Raw genomic sequence first — 15,329 nt, forward strand, 5'->3', positions numbered from 1 at the left:
TTAGAGAGATAAGACCCAGCAATAAAAGGAATGGTTGATTTTTCATGCTCTGAAAACTGAAGATGACCTAGGCAGCAGGGGAGGCTAAATCTGCTAAAAGACCATTTGCACATAGCAAGGTCAACTGGTTTTAGTTGTCAGCTCTTGTCAGCTTTGGGTTGCAACCTTTTTCTTCTCCTCTTTATCTGAACCCAGGCAATAATTTAAAACTTTCTTTTCAACAGAAAGTTGGACTGAAACATTTAATCTACAATATAAGTCCATTATTACTATTCAAGAGACTAGTGTAAAAAATAAAATATTGTATTCATTTACACAGATAAGGATAAGATCTACATACAGGAAGAAAAACGAGACAGTTCATATTATACTATGTATCAAAATTCTGGTCCAGGAATTTTTCATAGAAATTTGTTGGCTTTTCCCTTTCCACAAGTCACCATTTTAAATCAATACTCCCACACAAACATACTTGATCCACAACTACACTTCCAGTGACTGAAGACAATTACTCTGGAAAGGTTCTAGGTTTACCTACACCTGTCTACATCTTATTTATAACCCTTGATCAGGTCTGGAATCAAGACTGCAGAATGCAACTAGATTTTTTATGATCAGATTGGCTCAACTGTAACAGAGTCAGCAGAGTTATATTATGAATGAGTGCATCAGAGTATCATAAGTGAGAAAATATCCATCATGCACTCAATTACTTCTCCCAGTAAATGGAGCACACCGAAAGAAATACAAAAATACAAATAAAATCCCTGTCATCTTGCTGAAAACACAGAAAACAAGGAAAATATTTTTTAAAAATTGAAAAACAGATGCACTATGTGAGCTCAGGCTGATGCAATGTTAAATATGTGAAGACCTGCACGGTCTTAAAAGAAAATCTTCAGCTTTCTGCTCCTTTTGGAAAACAGGCTGTCACCAAGAAGAGAGAACAGCTAATGAAAGTGGTAGCAGTGGTTCAGCTTCCATCTCTCACTTCACATTGTCTAATTTCTACCCTTCTGGACTCACTTTTCTATTGCTCAGTTCCCTAAAGCCTGAGGTTCCACTTCCCCCTGTTCAAAGCCAAGCTTGTGAGAAATGACCAGGAAGGGAAAGAGTGTCACAATAAAGCAGCTCTCAGTCCTACAAAAATAAAACAAGATAATAAATACCTACCTTTATAGTTCAAAATTTAGGGCAAAGGACTGTTGCAGGGGTCCACATCTGGTGCCCTCTCTTTCCTGTCCCACTAATCAGGATTAAGATTTTTCCTAGGTTTTTCCACACAAGGCACAACTGAAGGTGGTTTTCCAGTTTCTCCAAACTTTCCCAGTCCTCATTACAATGAAGCCATAGGTATATCCACACCAGCCTGGTTTCTCCAAGCTCAGGCTCGAATTTGTCAGCTTCCTTAGAATAAAGCTCTGTACCTGATCTGTCCCAGTATAAACCCACTACATTTTTATTTACTGGATAGGAAGGGTACTGTGTCACATGGAAAGCACAGGGAAGCAAAACCAGAGTGATGCTCAAGCTGGAATTTCTCTTGTGTGTTGATGCCAGCACGACACCCAATTGTTCCAGAGGAGACATAAGCCTCCATTCTAAGCAGTCAGAACTGAGTTTTTACTTCTCGTAACATAAATGCAGTCCTCCATCTGTCATTCTTAAAAAAGGTAATTTATAACAATCCTGTTGCTGCTTCCAGCCCTCACGTACAACTGTAGTAAACCCCTTTGACTTTCTTAACACCTCACGTGAACTTGTTTCTGTTTTGTATTTTTCCCTTTTCTTTTTCAAAACTGAGATGATAATATGCACTTAACTTTATAGATATGAGTATTCCTACTGACACTCAACATTTGAATCACAGCAGTGAATTGAAACACGTTCAATACTTACGGTTAGCAGGTTAATTAAATCCAAATTAGGCTCTAAATGATGAGAAGCAGTTTGCAGGGAAACCAGTTCACTCAAGGTGATGGAAAGCTGCTGCATTTTCACTATGTTAACTTTGTTCTCATCTATCCAGTCAGGAAAAATTACATGGACGGCAATCAAGTCTTTCAAATGGACTCCTAAAATAGGAATTTTGAAGCCAACACAGTCAGCAAAAGCCTTGCGGTAGTTGCAGTAGTTTCCATTGGAAGAGACCAGCTCTGTCATTTCGTTCCAGTCCTACAAACAGCCAGAGAAGCAAGTCCCTGTGAAAGCATTCATTGCATTTCCTTAATCTCTTTTAAACGTGTACAACTCTAGTTCAGGCTGTCGACAGCGTTAATTTCCAATCAACCAGAGGACCTCTGTCAGCTTATCCTGCTCCACTGAGAGGAATGCAAACAAGTGCCTTTCAGGATGCCTTGCCATGATCTAAATATTGTGCTGGTGAGACACCTGCCCAATAGTTGAACCCATCAGACCTCAAAGAGGTGATGTTCACCTCAATATGTCTGTATTCTGGGGTCCACCATACCTTTGTGACTTCTGAGGACAGATGAGAATGAGTCTCTTTCAGGCGAGAAATAGAGCTGTGGCTTAGACCTCCCACAACTGCCATCAGTGTGTTGAAGTTCTGGAGGTGAAGGAGCTTCTGCAGGAGAGATTAATCATGCATAATTAAAAATTAACAAAATACAAGCAGCAGCTACTCAATGTCACACACAACAAATTAAAGGAGACAACCCATCATGGCTAAAGCAGAAATCACTAAACCAGGGCACATAAAAGAATGGTTCAACATTTCATTTTTTAATTAGCTTAGCTCCAGAAGAAACACACAATAGTGACAGTTGCCACCTGGAATACAACAAAGAAAAATTATTATAAAGGTATGTCTGATAGTTAAAAAAGCAGGCACACCACACCTGAACAAATAACATCCTGTGATGTTGAACGGGCTATTCACTGAGGAGATAACAAAGAGCATCAGCCAATTTGTTTACTGTAATCTCCATGTACATTCCTGCTTTGTACTGGAAGGAAAAGACTCATCTGCGAAACTTACCTGTGCAACATTGATAAACTTTGTGATTACTTCTGCTCTTTGCTGGGGTGTTGGTTTGCTGAGGACCATGAGCTGGACCCATTTAGAGATACCATTAAATAAAGCAATAGATCTCTCCAAAGTAGGATTGTTCTCCAAGCAGCCATGGATCACATAGCTTTGGTAGTCTGTGAACTAGCAGAGAAAACTCACTTTCAGTGAAACAGTGGACAAACTGGAGAATCATATTGAGACTTTGATACTTTTCATTTTAAAGCTCTTCTTGTTTGTAAAGTGACCATGACTCAGGGTTAGCAGATGCTGCTGCACAACAGCTCCTTCTTAACATCTTTTTGCTGTTGTTTTGGTGTGGCTTTCCCTTAAATGTCAACTTACAACTTGCTTGTGTGTCAGGAAATACAGAAGCCTGCAAGATGAGTGTGATTGCTACTTCCATCTTTCCCATAATTTGCTCAACACATTTTGTTCTGTGTAGTTATGTTTGACACCTTCAAGTCATGGTACTCTATAGGATCCCAAAAATTAAATTTCCCCAAATGTTTGAAAAACAATTTTCATCTGTCCCTTAAAGGGAGGTTTTCAGTAACTTATCACATGATTTTAGCTTGTGTAGGGAGTTGCTAACCATGCCAGACAAGATGGGTTTAGCTGATGAAGACCATCCTGCTAGAACAACACACAAGGGCATATCCTCTAACACAACAGATGCTTATCTCCCAGCTGCAGATAAATAGCATTTCAGTGTTCAGATAATTTAAATTTATGTTATAGTTAACACTGCCCTTCCTTCTCCCTCATTTTTTTTAAACGGGTAAAGACAGAATTCAGACTAATCATGTTCTACAATTACATATCTTTAAGAGAACAAGTAGTACAAGATTAAGTCAATGGCTGCAGAGAATCAAAATTCAAGCTGAAGCTTGAATAGCAAAATTCAAGATGAAGAGTTAACAGAGAAGCTTGAAAGAGAAAGGAAAAAAAATAAAAATTCATTGCAGGTTTGAGTTTTCTTCCCAGAATCCCCAAAGGAATTCAAATGCATTTTAACTCTAATTAAAAGTCCATGCTTTTTTTCTTGTCCTTCCCTCCTTCTTTGAGGTTAGCATTGCACAGATCACAGTTGGGTGTTTTCCTATGATTTGAAGTCTAAAGTAATTAACCTTTGAACATTATTAAGCAACATCAAAAGTGATTCTGTTTAGACTGGTCACAGCTCCTCATTGATCTCTTTTTCCTTCCTCCCTTGAAATGAACAAAAAAACTCATACCTTTTTCTTAGTTTCTTAGTTTTATTTCTCTCGTGGTTCTAAACACTTTAAAAAAGTCTCAGTCGGCTTCCACCTGCCACCTGATACCGTAACATCACATGACTCTTTTATACGGACATTTGCCAGCAGAAATCAGCATTTCTTTTGGCATTTGTCTTACTTATTTGTTTTGTTTTAGCTTCAACTTCAGTTTTCATCTACTTTTGCCTCTTGTCCTTGTACAATCCTCTGTGAAAAGAAGCAACTGTGCCTGAATTTCCCTCAGTGTCAAAAATCATCAGACACAAAAAGGTCAAGGAAGTGCATGGCTATGTACATCATATGAGAGAGTATAAAGATTCACTACACTGAAATGCTGGGAAAAAAGTCATAATTGTGAAACTATATGAACACTCTTTAAACACAGGCTCATAATTGCAAGTGACAAAGCTGTGGGCTTCTTACAGAAATTCTCCTAAAAGATTTATGTTCCAGAAAAGTGAGATGCTCAGCTAGCTCAATGGGCTCCAGATGGTCAAACAGAAGGCAGGCTTTTCCTTTCTTGGAAATCTTCTTCCTCTGTGTAACTCTTCTCATCCAGTCATAGGAAGGACTGCAACAGAATAGGAATAAGTCTCAGTTCTGTTTGGGTGTATGTCAGAGTAGCCCACAGCTGGAATGTAAAATTGACCACAGAAGGACCATGAGACTTCTGCTCTGTGACCTCCAGCACATTACCAACGCTTAACAAAAGGGCCTGCTCAGGAGTGTAACAGAAGATGGGAGTTTTGGATGCACTGCTCCAAGTGATAAACAATAGCAGGTTTTTATCACAACACAAGGATGACATGATACAGGAAGTCATACTCAAAGACGTTTTGGAAACACAAGAACCTTTCACAACAAATTCTGATACAGAATAAAAACATGCATGAATAACATCAAGGATTAATTTTTCCTCTGTAAGTCCACAGGACTTGAATAACATCAAGGATTAATTTTTCCTCTTCAGTCCCTGAAGCAGTAGAACAACAGAGAAAGCCAAATATTGTGCGTATGTCACATTTTGAAAGAAAATCTACAATATCAGTTGAGGTGCAAAAGCATGGCTGGTGATGTTTAAAAGGTAACTTTTGTTCAAGCTTGTCAAGGAAATAGTAGTTGTAATCATTTTGATGTAATGCAACTACATATGTGAATGTTAAAAATTCTCCAGAATTTTTAATAGAAATAATAGAAGACATTGCAAAAAACTAACAGATTACTGATGAGAGGACAAGAAAGCTTCCTTGAGAACATCTAAGATTTACACAGCATGCCAGTCACTACATTGTTTGTTATTTTGTATGAAAACTTGTAGAAAAATGTAATACTAATCACTTAATTGGCACTTGCTTTGTCAGAAAAATAATTTATTTCCTGTTTATATTAAAAATTTACATACAGACAGGAGTCTTCTCTTTATTGTGTAACTATAACTTCAAATTTTTAGTAGCTTCAAATTTAAAGACAATTTTGCAGGTGCTTTTTTTGCTGTCTCAAGGTGGGCCTTAATATTTTTGTACTTTTACAGAATCAGAATTCTGTTCCCGACAGGACAAAGATGTCCTTGACATGACATCCTTACATGCTGGAGATATCAATAAGATGGATGTGATCCTCATATCCAAGCTGGCTGGCTACTTCTTGAAACTCTTCAGTCAAACGAATCAGCCCAAGATCCAAGTTAAACTCTGCAGGAAATTCCAAAATCCAGTATCTGAAATCCACAGACAGCAGTTAAGAGATGCCCAGAGACTCAGGTATAACATTCAGTGGCTGCATATATTTTACATACTTTTTTTTTTTAATAGGACTTATTTCAGATTCACTGTTCTTTAGACAGAGAGAGTGAACTCAGCCTGTTTCTTCTGTAATTATCTGTGACGCTGAAGTGGCAAAAGCCACTTTAAGTTTTTTTCTTGACACACAACCGCACAACAAAGCAGCATTCTATTGAAATGCAAAATTAAAGGGATGTCTCAGATGACACCCACAGAGGGTACACACTGTGCCCTGACCCAGGCTGCCAGGACACCCAGACAACACCAGTCCCTGTGCGAGTGAGACAGCTTTGTGTGCTCTGGAAAGGCTTTCCAATGACAATGCAGGCGTGCGTTTGGGTGGCAGTTCTGCCATGATAACTTTGCCAAGCAGATGTAAGCCACACGAGCTTGCATGTCAACCATGTGAGCCCGCTCCTCTACGTAAGGGGAGCGGAAAAGGTTGGATCAGCCCTGACTTCAGTAACCCCCCTCACCTTTCTTCTCAGTGATATAACTTCAGCCAGAGGGAGGAGGAAAAAACGTTTGAGTGAAGCAACTTATATCAGGACTACCTAAAAATTCACGCTTTCTCTTTTACAGGGAAATGTTCCTCCATAAGAACAGCCCAACACGTGAAAGCTTTCCCATGGAAATAAGGCCAGAGCAGCTGGTGCAAGGTTTGGAATACACCCAAAGTGTACCGACTTTGACATCACTAACACACTCCTGTCACCATAAATTATGTAGGGATCGCAAGGGATTGCATGAACTGAAGTCTACAGCCCAGAGACAATTTTCTTCTCCCACACTAAGTTACACCTGAAAGCAAAATGTGTCTCTCCTCTGTGTGGCACTGAACTTGTCGCCCTCTGAGAGGCTGATAAACCATAACACTCATGAGCCAGATAAATCATAACATAAGTTTTCTGTCAGCTTTTTATCTTGATGCAGTTAAGTGTCTTAAAAGCTGGATGGCTCAGCTTAATTGCTTTAAACACACAGAAATTCACTCTTCACTGTAGAATGGAGACCAAGTGAAAAAACCCAAACAAACCAAGTTCCCTTGATAGTATTAGCAGAATCATGAAACCGAAATGCTGGAGGACCAGAAGTGCATTTACCTCATGAAGTAGCAGATTTTCAATCTGAATTCATTGCAGTTCTCCCCATCGGCATCTCTGTAAGTATGGCAGCTAAAGAAAGCTTTGTCTGCCTTGATTCAGCAACATTGTTTTTATTCACTGGAGGCTGATACTAGGCCAGCTGACTTTTAAAAAGTATCAAACTTTTCTTCTAGAGATAACCACATTCTGCCTCTGATATTTCATTCATTTTCACAACATCATAGGGGGCAGAGACTATTTCCTGGCTGCCCTTTTTTTTCCTCTATCAAAAATGCCTCTATTCTACAATTCTCAATACTCTGCTGAAAGGTTTTTTCCAGCTCTGGCTAACCAAATATGATAATAGTTACGTTTGCTGAATTAAGAGGTATAAGTGATATATAGGTACTTAGATATCACTGGATATTCATAGTAGTCAAAGGTCAACCTGCTGTGATACACTTGAAGTGTTCTTTGCCTCATATTTGCAGTTATTCAAGGTTGATTGAAAGTCAGTATTCTTGTACATATGGAGAAAGCCCACAAAGTTTTTATGTGAGCATAAAGAAGCTCACAAACTTCCACCTTTTAGGTTGAAGAAAAATTCACCTCTAAACCTTGTTTGTTACTAATTAATTGATACATTTTTACAAGCAATCAGGAGAACAATCTGCTTTTAACACTGTAATGCCAATTTGCAGCACTTTGTGGAAGGATATGTGGACAGAAGCTTTCCAGCCAGCTCTGTCGAAGGCAGATACCACCGATGCATTAAAAGAAAGGTTCTTGGCAAATGGCTGGAGCAGGGGTTTCCTTTGTCATCTGCAAAAGAGAAACAATGAGATAACCCCATCACGAAAGAGGGGAGCTTTTATTCTTCAAGCACACTCAGACAGAAGGGATCAAAAGTGGAAATGTTGGCTCGTTATCTAATAAAAAGGTAGGAAAGAACACCAGAGTACAAAAATTTCCCTTGAACAGTAACTTGCTAGAATGCAGTGCAGTTATTTAAACAGGGGGAAAAAAACCAAAGCAATGCAGATAACAGGCCACAGCTAAAAAATAGGGTATGGGCAGTACTGTGATAAACTTTATATAAGGACAGTGCCAGTAATCTAAGAGACAAATCCAAAATAATCCATCAAGAGGGTGGGAAGATGATTTATGTAAAACTACTGCCAATATTTATTTTATAAATAAAGCTTAAAGCTTTATAGCTTTAAGCTAGAAGTTAAACTATTTAAAAAATTGGATCTGCTTCAAGGAGTTCCATGTTAAAGCAGCTCCTCACATCTGTGCCCAAGGTCACATTTCCAGCTGTCTAACAGAGACCCTGGTGTCTTTGCAGTGTAGCCCCTGAAACCACACAGAGTTATTCCCTGGCAGACTGGCTGACTATCAGTCTTCCCCACCACCTGCAATGCTAGAATATTCTCTGCCTGTCACCTTTTTAGGAGACAGTAGATGATATGATACAGGAACCACACCTGGACTACGCTTGTTGAGAGAGTGTGGGCACAAGAAGGGATGCTATTTCCAACAGATAACAAGTGCATGGGCTCTGCTAACACTTTAATTAAGTTCTAGAGCAACAAGTTTGATGGTGGCCTACAGAAATGGATGTACAGGATTCACTGTAGCTGGTAGCAAGATCTCTCCACCCATCAGTTGTTCAGTCTCTCTCACCTTTAGATACTTGTTTCTCTCCACATGGCAAATGAAAACTAGTACTTAATTCCAATCAAAATCTGTCCTGCATCTCCAGGGAATCTAAATGTAGCTTTGTGAATCAAAGCCCCATTTGAAAACACTTGAGCCCATCCATGAACTCATTTGACTGCAATGTGATATATGTCATGATTAATGGTGTTATGGATCAAGGTCTTTTTCATCACTTCTTTCCCTCAGACCTGGTACATCACATTTTAATAAGAGTAAAAGGATTACATGAGCCTTAGGTCATACTCTTGTCAATTATTGCATTATTTATTGCATTAAAAAATGACTGGTCAAAACCACAGCTGTGTAACCACTCAAGACAAAGATCAATGCCAGAAATAACTCCTTGAATAATTCATCTAAACATTTCTCTTGGTAAAGGCCAGCATTTTCAAAACCACCATACCCACAATTGTGCATTATTTGTATTAAGAAAATTTAATACAGTATGCATGTGATTAAAATTTTGGCTTGCATGATTCTGGGCCAAATTGAAACATGGAAAATTTTACAGAAGAAAAATATTCTTAGCCAAGAGAAAGACTGGCTAAACCAGAGAACAGCAGGATTTATATTAAAAGAGTAATTTCAATAACAACAAAATAAAATATTGAAAGAGCATACCAAACATTTCAATACAAGTGTTCAAAAGCTCATCTAATGTTGCAGCTTTTCCAAGACTGTTTGACCCCATTGTCTTTTAATCGTTGTCAGAAAATAAGAGACATTTTCATCAAGCAGAAGGATGCTTCTTCAAATGCCCAGGTTTTTCACTTTATTTTGTTGGTTGCATTCTTAGCTGGACTTCAATGAAAATCTGAAAAAAGTAAAAGAAATCATCATTACATGATTATATGGAAGAATTATCAGGATGCAAATCTTACAGTTCAACTCATCTTTTCTACAAACTTTTTTCCCCACATGATACAGAGCATGTGAGAGATTTCCATAAGCTTTCCCTACGTTCCAGCTTGTGTTTCTAAGCATTGTCCAATTGTTTGTCCACTAGCACAAAATAAATCCATAGCTAGGGTCATAAAACAGAAACCAGATGGTAAATGAGGGCCTGCATGTATGATGACGCACATTTTGTTCAAGCCATTCTATTTACACTTGATAAGTCACTTTTTGTTAATAACCCTGCCTTTATGTTTTTAAGCATAGCCATTTTTTGCCCTGAGGTTACTGGTTCATGATAATGCTAATGGTCTTAATTGGCACAGACCACATAAAATGTTTAATGAAATTCATAGCAAACATTAAACTAGGAGGCAATTTTTCAGAGGGCCTTAAGATCAGCTTTTTAAAATAAAATAAATCTTTCCACAGTAGGTGGGCTGTCACAGAGAGCTGAACGCATACAGAAACTCCTAAATTTTATTATACATCTACTATGCATTTAAATATCAAATATCCATTTACCTGAAGATGCACAGAATACTCTGTTACAAGTTTTCAGAAGTAATTTTACAGGTTTTATTTAAGGAACAAATCAGTATTTTATTATCTGTCTGTGACTAAGCCCCACTATTGCCTGATCACACCAAGTGTTTGAAATGTGACAAACAAATACATCCAGCAACTTATCTAGAAAAAAAAAAAGCCAAGAGTATAACTAAAGTAGTCCTTGAAGTGAAACAACACAGGAATTTGGGAAATTCATTTTCAGAAGTTATTGCCCATAACATCAACTTTTTAAAGCCGGTCATGCAAAGCACCGATGAATTATATACCTGCTTTAATTCACCCTCAAATACCAAGTTTTTCAAACCCACCATATCACAGACATCGCATTGCAAACTCAGTCCTGGTAGGACTGGCATTCTTCACCCTTTTTACAAAACCACGCTGACCCCTTTGCCACTGGGCAGCGTTACAACAAACACATGTATGACACACTGAGCTGTGTCTGTCTGCTTGCAGCCCTGCACACATCACTGTGGCCCAGCCACCCAAGGGACGCCAGGCACTGGCAGCTTTGCTGGTGCTTCTTCAGCCAGCAGCTCACACCCACAGCACAGGCAGGTGTGCTCATTCTTCAGCAACAGGCAGGGCCAACACATCCTGACACAACTCCCAGCTCCCAGAAAGAGGAGAAATCCCTTCTCATTCAGGGTAGCTCTGCACCTCTGAGCTGATCATGCCCAGACTGGCCTGAAGCTCCATCAGTGAAGGCTCTCAACCTCCCCAGCAGACTTGGCATACATCAGCTGCTCTTTGCTGGCCTGTGCTAGCTCCTACCTGCACCTCATATCCATTTAGGACACCACTGGCTGGTCAGGGGTGCTCCAGCAGCACAGTGCTCTGCATCCCAGCACCTGGAGAAGTGTCCTGCACTGGACACTTCTCTAGAGACCCAGCCTTAGAGTCCTGCAGTGCTGAGCCTGCTTGAAGCTTGCAACAGTGTTTTGCTTGGAAGAGCTTCAAAATACTCTATTCAGCCAAAGATGGAAGTCCTGCAAGGAGCAGCTGAGAGAGCTGGCATTGTTTAGTCTGAAAAAAGGTGGACTGAGGGGAGACCTTACCACTCTCCACAACTGCCTGAAAGGAGCTCGAAGCAGTTGAGGGTCGACCTCTTCTCCCAGGAAACAAGCAACAGAATGAGAGGAAATGCTCTCAAGTTCCACCAGGGGAGAAACTTAGATTGGATATTAGGGAAAACTTCTTCACTGGAAGGGTGGCCAAGCACAGGCTGCCCAGGGGAGTGGTTGAGTCACCATCCCAGGAGGCATGTAAAAGATGTGTAGATGGGGCACTTAGGGACATGGTTTGGTGATGGCCTGGGCTGTGTTTTGTTAATGGTTCGATTTGATGATCTTAAAGTAATCTTTTCCAACAATCCTATGATTCTATAGTGTTATTTTTAGATGTGTTCCTACAGCCAGTTTCTTTCTGGGCCCATTCAGCAATGGATTTAGACATGACACTCTTCCCTGAGGCTGAGAGGATCCTGGAGGGTGTAAGCACAGCTCCTGGAACAGGGAGTCCTACCAGTCCATGCACACACAATGCCACACTCCAAGCCAGACAACAAGAAACTTGATCAGAGACGTGCAAATGTTAGATCCTGCCCCTTCCTCCTAGGTGGAAGAAAGCACTCTCCTCTGAATTTGGTAGTGCAGAACCCCCTCTTGAACCCCCTTTTGAAAGAACATGTCTTTTTCTAGGAATCACACAGATGCTACTTGCAACAAAGCAAGGGGAAACTAAACTAACCCTTTCAGGCAACAGTAGAGAGCATGCAGTTAAGGAAAAGGGGAGGTGGGTCCCCAGTGGTCCTTGGCTTCAAGCCTGTGGAGCAGGTGGTGTCCTAAGGGTTGGCTCTGGGCCTGGACTGGGCAGCCTCAACCCTTTCTGCTACAGCTGGGCTGACACCAAACCCAAAGTTGTGTGAAATGAGCAAGAGAATGCGGAGAGATGTGTGGCTCTCTAACCTGCTGGTCAGGCCACAAGAGCCATGGTTACCTTGGGGTTAGTCTTTCTTCCCAAGACTATTTATGTATTTAAAGTGAAAAAAAAAAAAAAAAAAAAGGTAAGCAGAGCATTTGCTTAGTTTGCTTTCAGAGTTAGCCAGAAGCTGTGCAGTGTTTTTCAAGATCACAACTTTGTACACTTTAATTTTTCTAGAATCCACTTTGGATGTTTTTCCTTTTTGACCATACCTAAATTCTTCTCTAAGTGCTTAAATAAGTGGTGTAATTTTCACAAATCCAGATATCTAGCTCTTCCAGATTCATCTGACTTAGGTTTTCTTTCAAAAGGAAAAGAGTAAAATAATTTGCCATTTCAAAATACTTTTTACTCAGCGCTTCAAAAAATTAAACAGGGAAAAGCTATTGCATTTTCTGTTTAAGCCTAGAAAATTGCTGAGCATGAAATGTAGGAGTGGAAGAGATTTGATCTGGCTCTTAAGTTTTGTTGGTATTCCCATCATCTGTAAAATATAGCATAGGAGAGTATCACCTCTGTCTTCCACTGACAACAGTATAAAGGCAGCCATATGGTAATTAACAATTAATACCCTGGGTAAAACAGAAGGTTTGGAGTTTTTCTTTAATTTTACAACAACTACTTAAGTAGCAGACACCTAGATCCTGACATTACAGTGCTGTCCTCCCAGACAACCTATCTGACCTCTAAAGGTCAGAGCAATATTTTAATAATGCTTCTTAAAGAAGAATGAAATGTTTCCAACAAATGAAGAACTGACTGACTGGGTCTGAGCCAAAACCTGATATCACATCTCTTGACTGCAGATTGCAAAACCCACAACCATTACATCATTACTTGTGTGATTAAGCACTGCTGTTCTACTAAAACAACAAGGCCATACCACAATGGTATCCAACCACACACCAGCACCTGTAGAGATGGATGAGTAAAATACAACTCTACGTTTCATCTATATAAATTAAATAAACTATATTCTCTCAATGGTTCAGTGTGAGAAAGACGCAAAATTAAAAATAAAATAGAATCATAGCAGAGTTTTACTACAAATAAAATATTTAAAATATTTGAAATATGTAGCTCTTATTAAAAAATTGATTGCCAAAAGTGCCGTTGGACTTCCAAACAAAGATAACTTCAGCAATCTCTGCCCCCAGTTGCTTTCCAGAGTAACATTGAAATATCTTATTGCCATCCAGCTATTTCAGGGAATTACTGCCCACTATAATGAAACTAATAAATGATTTTTTGCCTTATATTGGGATTATTAATATGATTTGGTTTACTGTGATTAACATAGGCTGTTAAGGACACAAGAGGCACACAGGACTCCACAGCCACCCATTCTCAGTTCTTTATCAGACCATTTGGAATGATAGTCTCCCCTGCAAGTCTTGCTGGTAACTCACCACATGCTGGGAAGGGATTTCAGGGGATAATGAGGAATAGGTGAAGGCTGCAACAGCAACAATCCCATCGACACAGACCTTAGCAGTCACTGAAACCCAACAGCTTTTGCTCCTTCATTTAGGCAATAGAAACAACCATAATATCCCTATGAACCAAGCCATGGTGTCAGGCATGTCATGCTTTATTTTATGAAATGTTTCCATCATGGGATGTGCACTTCCTCCCTAGGGGGAAAGCAGAAACAACTGCAGTGATGTGTTCAGATGTTAGAAGTTTGCCATGGACTAAACTACAAAACACAGAGTTCCTTCCAAGTCCTGCCATCACCCTGACTGCCACAAGCACACGGCTCATTTGAGCAGATGGGTTTTCTTAGTGCTTTTGTGCAGTGTAATTGGATTTTGTGTTCAACATTTTAGAAGTCTTGAGATGCTGCTATTGTGGATTGTCTCGATAGACTACTTGAAACAAGCATGTAGGTTGTGAGGTCTTGTGACAGATGTGGTCAGGTACAATAGGTTTCTTTTTAGAAGAAAGAGGATACCCTGCCAGCAAACTTGTGATCTTATGCAAAAGCACCAAATGGTGTGAACAGGGTGGGCAGCACGAAGCCAAGGTCTGAATGCTGGCTGTTGTCGTTAGTAAAACCAAAACTTTCACTTCTACTGCTGGAGGCTGCTAAGGGGAGGTCCATACCCACAACCTACAGCAGTTTAAATAATATTAAAGTGTCAAGCCTGTACAAATCCATGTGTGGGCACTCTTAGGTGGATTTCAGGCAAATTATATTGGTTACAGGTGGAGGCTAAATCAATAAGTCAGTTTTAAATAGGCTTAAATTTGACATACAGGGTAATATTTACTTAGCTGAATTAAATTCAAGCAGCTTTTTAGCCAGGCAAAATTAAATGTACATGTAGCATTTCTCCATTTATTAAAAGTGGGCTATTTTGCTTTTAATTAAAGACAATAAATAGAGGCTCATGCAAAGAGTCTCACCTTGATCCAGAGGCACCTCTATGGGTCTCAGTTTATCCGTAAACTTTTCAGAGGCCTGCACACAGAAGACTTGTATTCTTTACAAGATTAGAACATTCTTGAGGCTTTAAATAAGCCAGACCTCCCCTCATCCTCCCTTCTCCAAGCCTACACAACACATCAGTGAATGCTTGCATTAGACAGCTTCCACCTGGCAGCTGGAGGAGTGCTAAGTGGGAGCAGCTCAATAGGGAAATCCAATCAGTAGCAGTATGCAGAAAAAGAAGTTGAGAAGAAATTGTGTTTCATGAGAAAGTTTAAGAGTACCTTCCCCTTGCTACACCTTTTTCTATTATTTTGACTTAATTGTATCCAGGGCAAGTTCTTCAGGACAGAGGTGGTCTGCTACCCTGTGGATGTAATGGAGGCTCCCACAGTAAGACCCTTTCCTGTTATTAGTCTCCACACATATTAGTGCAATTACCATAGTAAGAATCCCAGCTGGGACTGCACCTTTGCCTCCACAGGTGCAACCAAGACATCTGTTTGGGCTCAAGTCAGCAGGGGTCTTAGGCTGCCTACTGTGTGGTGCCTGGAGTTTACTCTCTCCCAGCAG

The 15,329-nt window shown here is 39.9% G+C and overlaps 1 protein-coding gene across 3 annotated transcripts in view; it reads right to left on the reverse strand.

Moving 5' to 3' along the window:
* The window catches only part of RASGRP3 (RAS guanyl releasing protein 3), a 58,806-nt gene that overhangs the window by 19,140 nt on the left and 24,337 nt on the right, over positions 1–15,329 (reverse strand). For all 3 annotated transcript variants that reach the window (XM_063390673.1, XM_063390674.1, XM_063390672.1), the window contains exons 2-9: positions 9,500–9,692; positions 7,876–7,978; positions 7,175–7,237; positions 5,876–6,007; positions 4,714–4,861; positions 3,002–3,175; positions 2,471–2,587; positions 1,900–2,175 (exon numbers count right to left, since the gene is read on the reverse strand). In XM_063390673.1, coding sequence (XP_063246743.1) covers positions 1,900–2,175; positions 2,471–2,587; positions 3,002–3,175; positions 4,714–4,861; positions 5,876–6,007; positions 7,175–7,237; positions 7,876–7,978; positions 9,500–9,569 — 1,083 coding nt within the window. In that variant the 5' untranslated portion in view covers positions 9,570–9,692. The remainder of the gene's footprint in view (positions 1–1,899; positions 2,176–2,470; positions 2,588–3,001; positions 3,176–4,713; positions 4,862–5,875; positions 6,008–7,174; positions 7,238–7,875; positions 7,979–9,499; positions 9,693–15,329) is intronic.

Source organism: Prinia subflava, chromosome 2 (assembly GCF_021018805.1).
Source record: "Prinia subflava isolate CZ2003 ecotype Zambia chromosome 2, Cam_Psub_1.2, whole genome shotgun sequence".
NCBI classification, from domain to species: domain Eukaryota; kingdom Metazoa; phylum Chordata; class Aves; order Passeriformes; family Cisticolidae; genus Prinia; species Prinia subflava.